The sequence below is a fragment of the Erithacus rubecula genome (assembly GCF_903797595.1).
Source record: "Erithacus rubecula genome assembly, chromosome: 3".
In the NCBI taxonomy this organism is placed as follows: domain Eukaryota; kingdom Metazoa; phylum Chordata; class Aves; order Passeriformes; family Muscicapidae; genus Erithacus; species Erithacus rubecula.
This window is the reverse complement of record NC_136689.1, coordinates 34107539-34126586: the sequence shown is the minus strand read 5'-3', so window position 1 is coordinate 34126586 and position 19048 is coordinate 34107539. Positions and strand designations below refer to the sequence as shown.

The 19048-nt window shown below is 37.1% G+C and overlaps 1 protein-coding gene across 4 annotated transcripts in view; it reads right to left on the bottom strand.

Annotated features, from left to right (window-relative positions):
• ICA1 (islet cell autoantigen 1) overlaps nt 1-19048 on the bottom strand; it is a 65974-nt gene that overhangs the window by 9478 nt on the left and 37448 nt on the right. For 2 of the 4 annotated variants that reach the window (XM_079299438.1, XM_079299435.1), the window contains 6 exons: nt 14063-14188; nt 13782-13880; nt 7655-7749; nt 5600-5649; nt 2247-2309; nt 2107-2148 (listed from right to left, as the gene is read on the bottom strand). In XM_079299438.1, the coding sequence (XP_079155564.1) occupies nt 2107-2148; nt 2247-2309; nt 5600-5649; nt 7655-7749; nt 13782-13880; nt 14063-14188 (475 nt within the window). The remainder of the gene's footprint in view (nt 1-2106; nt 2149-2246; nt 2310-5599; nt 5650-7654; nt 7750-13781; nt 13881-14062; nt 14189-19048) is intronic. The other 2 variants (XM_079299437.1, XM_079299436.1) reach the window with 1 other exon arrangement.

The following is a 19048-nucleotide window of genomic DNA, read 5'->3' as shown; positions in this document are numbered from 1 at the left end:
AGCTGCTCTCAGGAAGCCCCTTCATGAACTTGCAGGAGAGATGCAAAGGGAGCAGCATTTCTAGCAGATCTGCTACAACACAGCACCAACACCATGTAACCACAAGTGCCCTGAACGGAACAAATGCAGCAGCACAGCTCAGAGCCAGGCTCTGCTTCATCTGGGGAGCCACTGCAGGAGCCCCATGGTGACTTCAGGAGCAAGTACAACACAAAGCTTCCCCGTGAAGAACAGCCAGGTCTTGCTGCAGGGTGTACAACCACCAGAAATCTGAGGAGTGACACATTTTGTGGCTCAGCAATCTTCCTGGTTTTCCTGTGGGGACTATGCACCCATGGCAGGGCAGGATAGGGTGTGTTCAGGCTCAGGCTGCCCTGAGTAAGCAGCAGCAAGTTTTACTCTTGCTTGCAATAAAGTTTATCTCAGAAACCAGTCTTGCTTACCGAGATATTACTCATGTGGTATCTCTACCAGATTACTAGAATGATAGGGACTTTCTCACCTTACCCGTAAATCCTCTATTACTTCTTTTCCTGTTTCTGTTTTCACTGCCTGTTTTCAGTCAAAATCCTTTCTTCTGTCTGCACATGCTGCCCCAGCCTTATAAATAACCATGAAAAAAATCCAAACCTTCCAATAAAACACTGGCAGAACAATGTGATTATATTCTTTTTGTAGCTGTTTGAACAAGCCTCTAGCAATGCTCCCAATTCCTTTGTAAACATACCTCATTTTGCTGCTTTTAAAAAAAAAGGGAAGTGAAACTGAAAATATTTACAACAGTACATGATTGGCAACATATGATAAAGACTTCCTTCTGAATCACACATGAAAGTGCACCTCTACCTATACTCCTTCACTTAATATAGTACAATATTCATTAGCCTAAAGCTAGCTAATGTGTAAAATTAGGGCACATCACTGATATTTTAACAGTGCCAAAGGGATCTTTAGCCAATGCAGACACCCCACAGCAGTTTTTCTATTAATTTAACTGTTTAAGTAAAGGAAAAGTATTTTAAGTGGCACAGCTAAGCTTGTATGAGCAAAAAATGTATATATTATCTGTATATTACTAGGAAGGCCCAGCAAGGAATGGAGCTAAGAAGAAAACCAGAAGAAAAAAAATGCCATTATCAGACATGCACCAATCTTTTTTAATAACCACAGAAAAGAAGTCATTGTTACTTTATCTGTTCACAGATGAGGGCTGCTTCTGCAGACAGCTGAGGAACTTTCCTGGTGCCTGCCTTCATGGCTGATTCCTCACATGGGTAATTCCCCCCCAGCACTGCAAGACACTGCCCGTGGCAAATCCAGAGCCATGGTGTTTGCAAATGTCCTTGCCTACAGTGAAGGCAGTGTTTTAAATACCCCAAACACTCTCAGTCTGACTGACTAAACCACACAAAGGGATTTTTTTTCTTTACCTCATTCACACATTGAGTTGCCACAACTGTTTTGGTTGTTAAAGCTTTTTTTGCTCATTCTGCTGAGATATATGAGTGAAAAACAATTGAAAATTATAGACAACACTCTGACTTCTTATGAAACATTATAAGACATGTTACCTGGCAAACAGTACACCCCCTTGAGCTGTCAGGGATTTCACAGAAGTAAAAGAACAGCACAGTGGATTTAATTAACTCTGTCTAAAAGAAGTCACCAGTTCTCATATGGTTTTAAGAAAACGACATTATTTGTTTCTGATTTGTGCATTTTTAACACAAAATCTTGTGGTTACTAGTGCATTGCCAAGAGTTGTAGCACAACAACTAAAGAACCAAAATGAAACATTTGTGAAATGTTATAGGAGGGGTAAGGTTTACAGTGGAACCTACTTCAGTTGGGTAAATAGGATATAGTCCAGCCTATTACCTGGTATATACATTTTATACCCAACATGGTTTACTACACATTGTAATTATCAGGAATAGTGCCTCTGCTGAATTGCCTTTAACACTATTTAAATACTGCAGCTGAATAATTCCATTCCACCTTTCAGACTGTGAAAGAAATTGAGATCTAAAATTAAAAGTATACTTGGCTACTATGATTGAAAAGCAAATGAAATAGATTAAACAGACATGCACAATCATATAATACCATTTTCTTCAGGTTGCAGGTCTAATAATGCATCTATAGCACCTAAAAAAAAAAAAAATTAAAAGTCACAAAGGAAGATGTACAGTACACTGACAAACACTATGTAAACATGTAAAGATAGTTTTTTAAAGTGTCTTCACCTGAGTTCTGCTCGTGGTTACAACGTCCTTGCAATGTGGAGAGGACATCCTTGCCATCATCAGCTGTAATCGAGATCCACAAACATGTCAAATTGCACTTGGAAGGAGACCATGCTTATAAACAATGCCACTACAAGATGAACATGCAATGGTTGTTGGGATTCTCATTTTAAAGGAGTCACATTTAAAATGAGGCTGGTCACAATGAAAGAAAGATCCAACGTAGAAGCATTTCAAAGTGAGGCAAATTTCTGAAAAACAACCTGAGGGAGATCTTCCTTTGAGTCCCTGCCTGCTACACCACCCTCTCCAGGTTGAGTGCACCCATCTAAGGTGACTGCAACAATCAGTCCTCCAGAAGCAGAGAAATTGCTTTTTGAAGCTTGTACTTAAGACAGGAGAGTGCAAAAAAAGTGCTGGTACCTTGTCACGCTCTAAACTGCCTTCCTTACAATGTGTTCTTCCACACAAACTCTAGGAACAGGGAGAAGTCTCCACCCAAGCTACCCCAAGTCAGGATATAAGTAACAGCATCACCTCTGCATGGGACTAAGTGGAGTAAGATCAATAGGGAGTAAAATGTAGAGCTGAGAGTTATTGGCTATTAGAGATGACAAAACATGGCTTAAATTCTCAGCAAGTTTCTTAGAAGAGACATGGAGTCAAAACAGTCTAACTGTTGAGGAAATCTAGCTCCTAGACAAGTAAGCCTGTAGCTCTAAAGGCAAAGGAAGGGTTTGGCCACAGTATTGGCAGAACTGGAAGGCCCATCTGCTGGAAGGCTCACACAAGAAGCTGGAAAGGTGAAATAGTATTCTCCATTGTGAAATAAAAACTGAATCCCAAACTCTTTCAAGAGAATTGCCAATCTCTTCCAAGAGAAACATTAAGGTGTGTTCAGAACTAAAGGAAACAGAACAGCTTGCTGTTTGTATCATTATCTTCATAAGGCTTTGCTAGGACAGAAATGTGCTCCTGGCACAAAAATCACCTGCTCATTTAAGAACCCATGAGCACATCTGATTGCACTCTATATACATATCGATGGGAGAGGGATAAACACATGAACAATATACATGATGCTTTCATAAGATCACAATGCACAAATTAAAGAGGGAAATCCTAACCCTAAACTGTCTGACAAAGGGGAAAAGAAATTCAGAAAGCAAAGTTCGTGACAGATGTGGTATGGATGGCCACAATTCTGTAATGAAAAAGGTACAACTGTTGCCCAAAGCCTGTCTTAGTTAAGTGGTAAACATGATGAAGCAAATATTAAAATCCTCTGTAGTATAATAAGGGAAAATGCAGAGCAAACAATTAAAAAATTGAAGTTATGAAGTAAAAGTAGTTGGTGAGGAAAACTAAGCAGCAACATAGCTCCCTCACTAGAAGCACTGTACCTGTATGACTTCAGAATATAAAGGATAATTTAAGAAAAAAAAATCTTAGCAATGGCACAGACCTTCTGGTGTACAAAGATGGAAAAATTTAGACAACCAGTTAGAAATATTTCAAAACACTTCAGTTCCTTTTAGGGGTGATGAAGAAAGAGACAGAACAAGGTATGTATTTTATGGTGAAATATTTTACAGTCCATAAGTAAGTGAGATTCTTGAAAACATCTGCTAAGAAAATATGTCAGATTTTGTACATATACATTACAATATCTTGCCAAAGATATATCTGATCTAATTAATTGCAAAATAGGTGAAACTTCAAAACACTGGAAAAATCCTGATATTGTGTCTTTATTACAAAAAACAACAACCATAATTAAACAGAGTGACTCAAATAACTGGAAGTTACTACAGGCTGGTAGACCACCATTACTCCCAGTTAAAAGATTAATGGAATGCCATTCAGTATGGCATCCAGTAAAAAAATGTGAGCATCATAAATGCTCCTCTAATAATTTACTGTTGATTTTATGGAAAGCAGACCCAGTTGAGAAAAACCAGCTAATTTAATTCTTAGATAAAATTATGAACTTTTTTCAGTGAAGGTATTTGTTTAGAAACAATCTGAATTTGCACTGCACTGCCTTACAGCTAAAAAGTTAGCACTGCACAGCATCTATAACGAACATATTGAATGGATTAGGAATGTGACAACTAACAGATGTCAAAAACACACTGTTAGGAGAAATAATTGCAAAGCAGAAGTGTTTCTAGTTTAGAACTGCAAGGCTTAATGTTTTATCCATTGCTAGTCAATGGCTTTTGCAGTCACCTGGAAGTAAACACAAAATCACTCTTGAAAAAAATGTGCAAACAACTAACAGACTATTAGAGGTGGTCAGTAAGTCCACTCGTTCGGTTTCTGTAGTCAGAGCTGGGAGAATTTAACACCACCAAGTTGTCCAGGACTAAGGAATATAAGCCATGCTGTAGAAAGGCCAAATCCTGGAATCCTGGAAAGCTATGACTAAAAGGAACTGAATCTTGGTAAATAATGCATTGAGATATGAGCTTCAAACTTGATGTTGCAGCAAAATAGGATGTTCTTCTTGGATACAGAAACAGGAATGTGACTTTATCTTCTAGAAATATGACAGGTGAGAACAACATCAGAAATCTCTTGTCCAGCTATGTATTTCATATTTGAAAAGGAATGTTGAAAAGTGGAATGGAAACAAAAATTTCAAAAATAAAGATGAGATGATGAGTTCAAGACATCAATAGGATTAATCCACTGAAATAAAGACTTGAGAATAGTCTTGACTTTCATGTAGTACCTTTTAAATAATGAAGGATTAAATAAAACATACTAAAATTATTCTCCCTTAATTTAGCAGAAAAAGTTAGATAGTCTTGAAGAATACCATGGATGAAGATTCTACTTTTTACAGCACTTCACCACCCTCACTGCAAGCACTTGCTTCTTAGTATGTACTCAGAATTTCTCTTTCTGATATTTGTATCTATTCCCTTTCTTTCTCAGTGCACTTCCAATTGGAGCCTGGCTGTGTCACTGGGCAATAATACATTGGCAGCAGCTGAGTGTGATCTTGCCTGGCTTGTGGGCAGAAGCTCCACTGAATTCATCAAGTTTTTCACAGACTATAGTTTAACAACTGGAACAAACCAGTGAGCTAAGTGGCACACTTCCCTTGTCTCACCTACCATCCTGCAGATCCCTTTCTTGTATGAATTAGGCTTTGGAACACAAGCTATTTGACCTGCCTGAGAATGACTGAATGAAATGCAGTGGAATGTAACATGTAAGAGATTAACAGATTCTCATTTGATTTTATGCATTTTAGGGATTTGCTGGGTGAAGCTGATATAGGAAATAAACCAAACCAGACAACCCAAGTGTTACAGCACTTATGATAACACAAAATGTAATACCTGAATAGTTCGATTCCTTGGTATGGCTCTCCTCATCTAATGAAATCAACCTTAATTTGAAAGAATAAGAAAAAAATTGGGAAAATAATTCTAAGGCTCTAAAATAACAATACATTTCCCCATTTTTTCCTCAAATTATTCCAGATTCATATCATTAACAAACAAACAGTAATGGACTCTTGCATTTGCTTGTCTGTTGTTACCTTTTATTTTTTCATTGGCATGTCTGTTGAAAATGAAAATTAGATTGAACTAGCAAATCCAATCAGCTTCCATTTTTAGTCTGACTCAATCTCTGCTGAAAAGTACTGTGTATTCTGTGTTTCCACATTTGGTCTTCCATAGCCATCATGAAGGAGCTGCAACTGTTCCCCAGCCCCCTCCCCCTCCTTCTCTCCAAAAATGGCAACCAACCACTTTGTGATTCTCTTTTTAACAGCAACTAATTAAAAATCAACAGTCAGGACAGTTTTGCCCCATGTCAGCAGATTTCTATAATAACAGATCAGCAGTATTGATGAAAAAAGCTCTCAACAGGGAAAAAAAAGGGTGTAGTTTACATGCAATTTATACACAAAGGTGATCACTTCAGTGAAGAATACACACTTTGGAACTACTATTACTTTGTGTAAAGCCATTCAAGGAGCAGGGACTGAAGCAGCCACAAGGCTGATGTGGTGGTGAAAAAAGGACTGTGTGGGCACATTCCTCCTATCCTCTAGTGATGGGTCAGAAAAAGACCCCTCCCCTGCTCTTGGGGGTAGGCCTGTGGTAGAAAATTAGATTCAGGCCAAATTCTAGTATAATGAATGTTTACTGTGAATGGAAAATTCATGAGGATTTAAAAAGCTTTGTCTTGTGTAATTCTTCTCGAATCTTACATGTTTGTTTATGGTTTTAGACAGCAAAAGGGTGACATATTTTTTCCCTCACTTTTATGCCAGACAAGGACAAAGGTAATCCATAAATAAACACAAGTACAACCATGACATGGCATCTGATGCATTTCCTGGTAGGTGCCAACGCACACTTCTTGCATAAATCACACATTCATTCTAGAATTTTATATTCAACGCCGGAGAGAGAGCTATTTGTTAAACTCTATTACTGTCACATGAGATGCAACAGATGGAAGCAAGTGCAGTGGAGACAATCACCTGCCAAATGGTATTTGGTCAAGTCCTTTCTAATATAAACAGCACCAAATCTGACCAATTTATAAAGTGGTATTGGTCAGTGGTTCTGAATCTGAAGTAGAAAAATGACTGAAAACCTGAACTTAAAAATCCATTATTATAAATAGCCAAGCAAAATCCACTAATCAGTCAAGCTATTCTCTGCTTTTTGACAACTGATCCTTTGCTGGGTGCTTCATTTAAGCAGGGATAGTCAAAACAACAGGTGGCAGCGGGATTATATCAACACTGCATCTCCTGGCAACCGAATCCTGACGGTCAGGTAGGGGAGGGATCGCATCTCTTTCTCCTGTTCTCCTCTCCCCACAGCAGCCCATTCATAAGACTCTCTCAGCTCAGAGCTACAGGTAACTCAAAACTTGACAGCATCAGCTCACTTAGATGTACTTTATACTAAGTACCTACTGCTTCATTGGATTACTAACTGATGCTGTATACATTACAAAAACTAATCGCTACTCGGAGCAATCAGTAATCTATATCCTATTTCCAGGTGAAAGGAGATGCTGCTGAAAGGAGAAATACAATGCTCATATATCTGCTCCCACGTATAATTGTTTACAATTTCTTTTACTAAAGAAAAATGAAGCAAAACTGGAAAAAAAATTAAAAGAAGACTAGGAAAGATGAAAAACACATAAGGGTTTTACAGGCCTTTTTAAAGCTCTTAATTTCACCATAAAGTTTATTAGTTTTCATGTACACATTACAACATCTCAGAAATTTTTGTATTGAGGTAATCAGTAGAATTAGACTAGCTATGTCTGTACCTCTACTTATGTTTGGTGACTTGAGCAACTAGGAAGCAGATTGTAGACAAAAATACTTATAATTTTGATATACAGGACACGTGACTTACTGACTCTGATGATCTTCCACTGTATTTGTGCTCTCAATCTGTTGATCTTCATTTTCTACATTTTCTGTTAGTTTATTCACAGGATCTTGCAAGCTCTAGATCATAACCATAGTACAAATGTAAAGAAGAAAACCAGTTAGAATGGTTTTACACTATATCAAAATTCTATCTGACTCAAACAAGCAGAATTAAAAGTGTTAGAAGATATTAATTCAAATTGAGTCTGTGAACACACTTTATGGAAGAAGGTGACACATGGCAACTTCTAAACTCATGTTCTGTTTCTAATATTTCTAAATAATTATTATTTCTAGGTAAGTATTTCCAATGTATCTAAGTAAAGCCATCTACACTATGTGCAAAGCAGGCACAAATGGCATGTTTCTTCGCTGTTTTGGCACTTGCTAATTTTTTTACCCTCCTTTTTTTCCTTTTTTTAAGATGAGAAAATGAATTCTTTACATCTGTTTGTTCCTTATATACTGCTTCTTTTCTTACTTATTCTCTTTTTTTTCCCTCCACAATTATTCCCAGAAAGCTGGCAACTGCAGTGGTAGTGGGAAGACACTGCTCGTGTCCTGAATCTGAGAACAAGGGTTAAAGTCTTGGATGATAGTTTGATGAAGGCCAGGCATGGTATTATGAAACCCTACTGTCCCTTTGCAGTCTGAAAAGCTGTGCTACAAGACAACAATGTGCAGTTTCATGGTCAGCATTTTTATAACCAAAATTTGGAGACAAGAACAAGCCAACACAAGGATTACAGACTGACTCTGAAGTGATAAATATGCTACTGGTGGTCACTCCTATGCATCAATTAGAAATTCTGTCTAAAAAATTAAATAAAGGAACACAGCAATTACATAAAGAAGATGTTAGCAATGTAAGTATTTCTATTTCTATCAAATGGTTTTGCTGTGAAGGTGAAAATAAGAACCTCTTTTTAAAATCCAACTCAGTTTCTGGAAAAATTAAACCATGCTACATGTGAATAGTCTTGACCATTTGTAATTAAATGTATTAATGTTGCCTGATAGTCATAGCAGTGCATCTCACCCCAACATCTCCTCATGCCCACCCCACCCCAAAAAGCAAAGGGTAAAACAGAGAAGTCACCTTCTATACAAAACTGAAAACCCACAAAAATGTAGTGGTTTTGTATCTGGAATTTCAACAAAACATTAATGTGTTTCATTAGAAAAGTTAAACAAAAAGCCACAGCCTAAGTGACTGAATAAAAATTAGGGTGCCCAGCCCATCTGTCACAAAAGCATTACCAGACATGCTGCAGGTCTTGTTTGCACTACCCTGTTAACCAGGACAGAGAAGTCCTCAAAAGGAGAATTCCAGTTTCTGCTTGGTTCAGTATTTGTCTGTATGAGGAATCTATACTTCAGTACTTTAAAAACTAAACTTCTAGACTTGTCATGTGCTGCAGCTGCTTTTTTCCCCCCTCTACATAAGCTAATTCTACATAAATCTGCTAATTTGTCACAAGCAGCCTCAGCAAGGTCAAAATATGGTCACAAAACCAGCAATAATAATAATAATAATAATAATAATAATAATAATAATAATAATAATAATAATAATAATAATAATAAAGCCTTAAAGAAATTAACCTTATTCTGTGGTTGTCACTTTTTTGTTTGATACTGTTGTTAATCAGAATCACATGTAAGTGTCCTTCTTCTTGGATGATGAATAAGGACACTAGCCAGCTCAGATAGATCACCTATGTATGAATGTCACCCTTTACCTGCACTTGTACTGGGTATTGATTAGACTGCACTTCTTGTACTATTAAAATTGATGGGAATTATTCCATTGACTCCAAGCAGTCCTGGACTAGAGTTCAAGAACACACAAATATCAACTATACTTGCACAAAAGTGCAGTGTAGAGAAAGAAAGCAACTCTGCATTATGGGGACTGTGCTGCTTTAGACACTTGAATCAACCTGGGTATCTTCACCCCAGAACACACAGGCCACAGAATCAGGAGATGATGGTGAAACTGTCACCATGCTCTGCCTGCCACCAAGTATAGCACCTCAGAGCTTGCTCCAAAGGGGTTGAAAAGGTTTTGGACAAAAACCAGAACTACTTTAACCACTGCCTAGCTATATAAGTTAAAGAAAATTATTAGAAATAAAGTTTGCATAATGACCAAAAGAAAAACCAACCAAAAACCCCAGGGAAATAAGCATCCTTCTTTAAGGATCCATATTTTAAGAAGCTTCCTTCATCAGTGTTTCAGGAAACCCATATTTAAAGGGCTGTGATCAAACCACGGAAACAGCATATAGAAATGGAGTTCAGAAGTACCTTGGGAAGGAAACAGCATGATAATAATGGCAGCTACTATTTCCTGTATTAGAAAAATAAACATAACTCTGAAACACAGCTTGGTTTCAATGGTGATTATGATAAAAATTGTTAAAAATATTTTGATGCAACAATTCAATGTAACAACTTTATTCAGACTCAAAATCAGATACCAAATAATGAAATTATTTTCCTAACCCCTGCATCCCTGTACTCTGCATTCTGAGGTTCACTACAAAATGAGGTATCTTTTAAAAAAGATTTTAAAAAGCTAGAGAGTGAGTATGAAATGAAACAATGTTAAAAAAAGCCACAGTCAACCATTTTCTAAACATGAACCCACAGTAATGTGATCACAACAGTCATCAGGCATAGAAAAGAAACCACAATATTCTCTTAATTGTTTCAGGTTACATGAGAAGAAAGGGAAGAAGCCTCATCATCTAGAAAGTGTAGTGATTAAACAGAGTTATGACAACACAGACTGAATTCAGACCAAAGCAAGCACATTTCAGCTGGTTATACCCCTGACTTGGCTGCTCAGAACACACAGATGTGTACATCTACATGTACATCTACATGTGCACATCTGTGTACAGATGTGTAACTTCACAGCACTCTTCTGGCTGTTCATGTGGGCTAGAATGGATTTTGTTGTGAGCTATACCATGAATATGGCTTGAAGTAGGATCCTTGCATATTTAGAAACCTATCTTCCAAGCTTCTTTAATCTCTCTTTTACTACAAAAACCATAGTAAGGCCTTACAGATTAGCAGAACAAATTCAGAGTCATTCATTCTGCCTGATGTCTCTAACACCAGAAGTCACCCAGCGATATTTCACCTGCTCCCAGTACTCAGGCTAAGTATCCAAACCAACAAGGGATTCCTCCACTGTAGAGTTAACTCTGGTTCCTGCTCAGGCTCCGTTTCTGAATGCTACTCATTCACTAAATTCCTTCACCTGCATCTGGGCTGCTTTCAAGTCAAGCCAAGGTCATCTGGATTGCACATAAAATCTGCCCTTTGCAGTTAAATCACCAGTGTTGACACTGCTCTCAGCTCACCCACAGCTCCTCCCAAGTGCCTTGGACAACTAATGCACCTCTTGACAGAGACAGAATCAAAGCAACACAACTAAGGACAGTTTCAGGAGCCAGGCAGACATTCCAAGATGTCACAACATTTATGAAAAAGTGCAACAGCACTGAGAAGACAAAAATCTGAATATATTTAATTTGGGAGAGAGCTGAAGAGGAAAAGCAAGTTGTCTCAGAATATCCTCCCAGATATTTATCAAGAAAAGAAGTACCACACCTCCTCAAAACCCTTAAAGATGAAAAACCATAGGCAATCTTGTCTATGAGCAAAGTCGCGGTGTGACAAACAGAAATAAGAGAGGATACCCAACTACAGCAGGTGTCAGCAGAAGGCACAGTGTTGGAGCACCTGTTTGGACAGAGCATTCCAAGGAAGTACTCCATGTAAGGAGCTCAGGCAGCATCTTCCACTTCACACAGAAATAAAGAGATTTTTATGCCTTCTGACTCCCTTACCAGGCCTACTGTTATTTCTAAGTTAATACAAACTCTTCAGGAAGTTTGGTATTCTAGTATTTAAATTTTTAAAAAAATGCAACTAAATATTATTTAAGTAGCTAAGGCAAATAAATGGTAACAGCAAATAGAAAAAGATATTATTAATGAAAAGTAGCCTCTGAAATAAATTTGAATTCATTTGATAGATGCTAATTTCAAGACAATGAAATCTTAATAGCTTTACCAAAACAGGAGCTCATAATCTGTAATATTAAAGCAATGGATACAGTGACAGATTCTTTTACATCACTATACATAGAGTTGTTAGCACATTAATAATCATCTTTCATCAAGCATAAAACTCAGGAGTTAGGAAATACAGCTGCAATAGCACAATTATACTGCTCTCTGCACATACCCTGAAGGAAAGAAAACAAATGGGCTGCTTTTCATTAAGGGAGTTTGGCAAACATCTCTAAAGACAATGTTTTCTTTCCAGAAACAATCCTGGTACACAAGTATATACTACAAAATATAAATAGCATTTTCTAGTACATAGCACCTCTTAATTTTTCAGCAGAACAATCTATCTTTAAGTCAAATATAAACTTGCATTAATTTATTGTTTTAAAGTAAAACACTAATGCTACATTGACACATGCTTAGTTTAATTCAGTTTAATTTGTATAAGCAAGATTTTGTCTTTTATGGAATTTCAAAAGACAAAAATGATTTGCAAAAATCAAATTCAAAATTTTCATTTAACAAAGATCCCCTTTTATGGTATCAGGCAGGGGAAATAGTCTAAAAGAAGTAACTTCCAATTAAATGTACAAATGGACACATTGAAGTATTTAATGTATATTTTAATCCAGTAGATATTCTGATTTTCTATTTTAATGCATGAAGTCAACAACAGACATGGCATCTCCATTGGGTACATTTTTAGACCAGAAGTTTCTCCATCAGAAACTACACTACCTTAGATCAGCCATAGCTATCTACCATACTTCATTAAAAAATAATACCCCATAATCTCAATGTAAAACTAATTTCCAGCTCCTTTTTAATATATAGTTACTCTGGCACGAACATATGATAGGTAGGGATCAGCTCCCTAACCATTATCACCTATTGTTATTCCACACCCATGTGTAGCAGAGGTGAGATGGGACTCACCACGCCCTGGAGAAGTGACAAGCAGAGCTCACTTAACCTACTAATGAAACTCAAGCAGCAGCCTACATCTGTTCTCTTAGGCAACACAATCTCACCTGATGCAATCACCAGATTTTGATTTAATCACCTTAGCAATCATTTGATGGAAACAACCAGAAACTAATAGTTGTGGACAAGAGATTGTGGAGAAGGCTTTGGCATAGAAAATAACTCCACATTCTAGAGACTGAAAGAAAAAAAACTCTGATCCTAAAAGCCAGTAACATAGTCTTACTCCCAAGCAGCTGTTTTCTGAAAGCACAGAATTACATGAAATCCTATAGTTTTAAACTATCTCCTGATTAGCATCATTTATCAGCATACATATCAGTGCAAAAACAGGAAATCACATCTTTTCAGTGCAGGAGGTGAACACTATAATTGGTTAAGATTTTCATAACAAAGGCTGCATCCTAAACACACTACAATATGCCCAACCATTTTTACAATCACTTTTTGCATCAAGGGAGTGCTTGTTATATGTGTGGGTTCAATATAGATGGTATTTCTTTATCACAGATTCCCAATCTAATTTCAAATTTAAATCATGGTGACATGTTTCACAGGAGGAAGTTCAAAAGGTACAAAGCATCCCCAAATGTCTCTCATCCTCCATCAAAAGGGTAAACCAAAACAGGTGCATTTTCTTTCCAAGTTCCTCTCCAAGATGTCCAAATGTTATTATACCTCTTGAAACATCCTATGTGTTGTTCAAATAATCAAATTTTTAGACACAAAAGAGCATGAAGAATAAATACCCAGCAACAATACAGGCTACCTACACAAATTAGAATGAAATTGTTTTGGACCAAAGCAAAGATAAAAACATCTTCAGAAACCTTTTGACATCAGGAAGGTAAGAAAAGAGCCCAGCAGCACAGCTGGTCAGAAGGATATTAAACAGAAAACCTGTAATTAAACGAAATGGCAGAACAGGGATAAATGTGTCAGAAAATATACAGAAAAGATATGTGTTTTCTACATCCTTGTATGATCTCTTATCAGTTATCACTGGGTAAATGTATATATCTATACATTCCTTACCTTTAACATAGTGAATTCATATGGCTGATAACCTTTGAAACTTTCATGGATGGCTGCCATCGTGTGTGAAGTTTTTTCCCAAAAATGAAGAAGTGTTGTCTGTAAGGCAGGGCAAAATTTCAGTGCCAATGTTAACACAAATCTGTTTTCAGTGCAAATTTCACATCTTGCCTCCAAAGCTAGCTACGTATTCTTACAGTTTAATACTGCCATGGTAACCTCTTAAAATGCCACATTAACAGGAAAACATTCTTTCAGAGGTCAACATTTTCCTTGGATACCTGATATGTTGTTAACACATGAGAAAGGAGGTTGCATCTGCTCGCTCCCAGAAGATCCACTTTTTGACAGACATCAGTCTTCAGTTTGTCAAAGTTGAGTTTTGCATGTCGCACTTGTGCTTGAACCTTCACACAAAAAGATAATTGTTATGTAGTGGTTTTTTCCTCCACTTTTAAGCAAAGAGCAAACTAACACAAACCTCTAGGGAAATCAAACAACTGAGCAGACTCAATTACAGTTTTATTTTCATAAATCCCACTGAAATTAAGATAAACTGGATGGAAAATGGTACTCTTACTATCTTCTCTGTTATTGCTTTTTGTAATATATTCAGTGAAGAATTTTTTGTTTTCTAACCCCTGTTTTGTATGATGGATATTACTATAAAACATACACTGAGAACAACTGGGAAAGATACTTATATTGATATCTCTTTCAAGAAAGAAAAATTCAAAGCCCAACAAATTTGGATCAGAAAGTTTACTACATAGCATACAGGTGCACAGTCAGAGACATTTCCATGTACCTATAGTAAGAGATAAATGACACTGACAAGGTTTAAAGTCTGTCTAAAATGATATAGGCACTTCAATATCTTTGGATCACTACAAAAATTTTCACTCATATAAGTTCTCATTCTAAGACAAGAGTGCTTTTTCTGTTTACCAGAAAAATATCAAGCCCCCTTTACCTAGGAACCAACAATTTCAGTTTCAAGGTATTTTACTTTTTCAAATTATTTTTCTAGCACCTAATAACTACATACACATGTATGTTAAGTGCATTAATAACACCCTGTGTTCCACAAACTGCACATGCTTGACAACAACACTGACATGATCTGGTACCAGGGTAAAAGGCTGATGTAGGCATTTGGTAACCATGATTTTCCATTTTTGTGGCACATTTGTGGCACATTACACAAATATTATATTAATGAAAGATATTTATTTAAATTCTGTAAACAAATTTTGTTATAGTTTTCTTCCAATGGAATAGGAAACAATCAAACCACAAAACATAATGAATTTCTTATAATTCTTATAACCCCGAAAATAAAACATTTGACAATGAACACAAACTACTGAAGTAAATTATACATTTCTTTCCTTTTCTGGCCTAACTTGGAGCCTAAAACCATTTTGTCTAGAATATGCAAACTCAGTCAAAGATTTGTCAAACTTGTGTGCTCCTGATCTTCAGGAGTGAATCTGGAACTTTGCAGCAAGTGCCTTGTGCACTAATGACAAATACATACTTCTCATAATGCAATGTGAAATGTTTTGATTACTGTACTTCAGCTCTTATTATCCCAAACTCAGAGTATACAAGACCTCCAACTGGGCACAAAAGCAGCCAAGGATCTGTACCACAAATTCATCAGATGACCTACTCATACAAATTGTGGGACTCCTGGATTGCTGGACACATGGAAACTTTGTTTCACTGATCAAGATTAAGAAGTACTGCACATCAGCCTAATCTGTTCATAAGGAAGAAACTATCACAATTTAAAATGTCATAAATGCAGAATCTTACAGTGAAATTTAGAAAAAGATCATGCTAAAAGAAAAAAACAAGAAACCCCAATTCTTTTTTTAGTAAAGAGTAGTGCTACTCTACCCTTACAAAATAGCTCTGTGGTTACTCTTCTGTTTACATCCAGAAGAGGAAGTCTTCCAGGATAACCCCACCAAACAATCAGTGAATAAATCTTGAGTTCTGGTAATAATTACAATAACTGAAACATCTGACTAGATCCAGTGCTCTAACAACATGAGTAAAACATATTACTGACAACTTGCTTGTTGTCTTTGCATGTTGAACAGTTAAAAAAAAAAAAAAAAAAAAAAAAAAAGCATCTCCAGAAGATGGACTTCTTAGGTAGCTGGGATATGTTTTAGTCAGATTTTAGTAGAGACAGATTTGAACTTCAAGGAAAGCCTTACCCAGTCAGAGTTACACTGGCATGAGCTGAGGCTGCCTCTTAGTTTGGGATCCCCAAGGATTGCCACACTTCTATCTTGTGCCTGAAGGAAGCCCAAGCAAAGCACCAGGCTATGCAGGCCAGGAATGCCATCCCAGGCACAGCTGTCTAGCCAAAAGAGCACATGAGTAAAGAGCTTATGGACCTCCAAAACTGAGCAGCAATGGAGGAAGATAGGAGCAGTGGCAGGAGAACTGTAGAAGCTTCATCCAGTGCTGGATAAAGACATTGATTGTCCTGTATTAGGTCTTCAAATCCTTTATTTGCTTTAGCTTCAAGTGCCTAAGAGCACAGTTACAACTTCACTGTGAAAAGGAGTGCTGTGAAGAAAATCATGGGCCTGTGCAAAGAAGAACTTCTAACTGAAATCCAGATATGGAATTACACACATTTTTTTACCATAAAGAATTACTGCAATAGGTAGGGATTTAAGTAAGAGATGTAGGGTTTTGAAAAAACTGATCTCAGTTACGGCCATGAAAATTCAGAGATATTCAACTGAAGTAAGTGGAAATGTGCCACATATATAACTATATTTTAAAATGCTGCAACTGAGAATAGAATCCCTTTCCTACTCGATATATCACAGCAGTGGTGAAAGCACAGTAAGAACAGCTGTGGCTTTGTAGACTGAAAGTCCAAGTGAGCAAAGAATGTTAGTTTTGGGGACTATAAATACTCTGCCAGAGATGGTGAGGGACAATTAAAGAAAAAAAGAAGTACTACTAAATGTAATTATTAATTCCTACTCTAACTCCTTAAGAAAGGAGAAAAAACCCCATAAAACAAAAGCACCTGTATAGTTTGAGTTGTAGTCTTTCGGCAAACACTCTTCAGAGAATTTAGCAAGGAACAAGGTTGGCATTTATCTTAACTCAACGTGCTCTTTTTAAAACTAAAGCATTCATAATGAGAAAGAGGTGATCCACAACACAATGTGGAATACAAACTCTTATGATTATCACACTCATACAGATGATTCATGATGCTTAATGCTGCATTACCACATGCTACACATTTCTCTTGCCAATGAGAAAAGATGTGATATTATAAAAACTATTAAATTAAGGATGTTTTTAGTTTTTTTGATATATTGGAAGTTTATTGAACAGAAGTTCTTTCAGCAGCAGTGCAGGACAACTAAAAGAATACCACACACTACAGCAGCATAACCTTTTGCTCCTTATCTGTGCCAATAAATGCATTTTCAATTGAAATTATTATTAGACATCTTTTAAGATTACCTGTTGGCTTCAAGAATTAGGTATAAAATCTTAGTGCTCACAAAGCATAATCTACTTAATTACCACACAAGTTATCAGAATGAACTTTTGGTTCTCTACTCAAGGGAAAGCTGATATAATACATACTAATCTTCTCCTTTTTCTGCAATTACTCTTTTAAGACATGAGAGGCAGGACCTCATTGTGGTCTCAGTACTGCAAATTTTTATTCATATATTTAAGTTTACTAGAGCTGAATATACAAAACTCCTTGGAAATCCTGGTCTGAAAACTGTCAGGATTTTACTGACCCTAGTAGAAACACCTTGATTCAAATACAACCTGAACATTTTATGATGAATGAGCTTCTAGGCATCTGAAACTGTAAGTGCTAGATGTGAGGTTTATATTATACAAGAAAATCTTATGCTACTCTTGACATAAAAAATGATTGTTACTCTTTCTCTTTTTCTAAGCAGCAATGTGCAGCAACCTGCTTTTGATTTCCCAATGCAAACACCCAAGTTCAATATTCATAAAGAGCACAGAAGAAAACAAATTTGGAAAGCATTATCTTATTCAATCAACAGCTTGATAAACTATAAGATGTCAGACAAACCTGAAATAATTTAAATGGACTGAAATGCTACAATCCTAAATTCTGGGGGTTCAAAAGTCAGATTCTAGAATTGACTGTAAGGACAAATATTTGCTGACACAGTTTCCTAAACAGTATCACAAAATGGTTGGAAGGGAACACAGTGGATCCTCTGATTCAACCTCCCTGCTCAAGTAGGGCCATCCCAAAGCACATAGCACAGGATTGGGTCCAGACAGTTTCTGAATATCTCCAGTGACAGAGACTCCACAAATTTTCTATTCCAGTGTGTTGTCACCTGCACAGTAAAGAAGTTTTTCCTCATGTCCATCTAGAATTTCCTGTGCATCAGTTTCTGCCCAGTGCCTTTTGTCCTGTTGCTTGGCACCACTGAGAAGAGCCTGGTCCATCCTTTTGGCACGCTCCCTTCAGATACTGACAGACATTGAGAAGGTCCTTTCTCAGTCACCTCTTCCGGAGTCTGAACAGGCCCAGCTCCCTCAGCTCTTCCTTGCAAGAGAGATGCTTCAGTCCCTAAACCATCTTTGTCACCCTCCACTGGACACAATCCAGGAGCTCCATGTCTCTTTTTCACTGAGGAGCCCAGAATTGGACACAGCACTCCAGGTGTGGCCTCTCTAGGGCAGAGTAGAAGGGCAGGATCATCTCCTTTGACCTGCTGGCCATGCTCTTCCTAGTGAGCACCAGGATGCCATTGATCTTCTTGGTCACAAGGGCATTGCTGGCTCATAGACAGCTTGTTATCCACCAGCACCCTGAGGTCCTTCTCCACAGATCTGCTTTCCAGCAGGTATGCTGGAAATCTTTATTCGAACAGAAAAATTCTGATCTTCAAGCATACTAACATTTAAAAAAAAATCCTCAGACCCAGTTAAAAAACTCTCAATATGTTCAGTTACTACAATACAGATTGGTCTTGTGCTTTCAAGGAGTCTTTATGTTGTCTACAGTACATCTGTGTTACTACTTTCTTTCGGTCTCCTATAAAATGCAAAATGTATTTTCAGTAGTAGCCTAATTTCAGGGACAATTCAGCTAGTGAAGCACCATCTCCAAAATTATGTTGGATAAATGTACTAACTCACTTTACATACAGTGCATTTTTGTCTCAACATTTCCAGCATAGAAGGAGAAACAGATGCTTTTAGTCTAATTT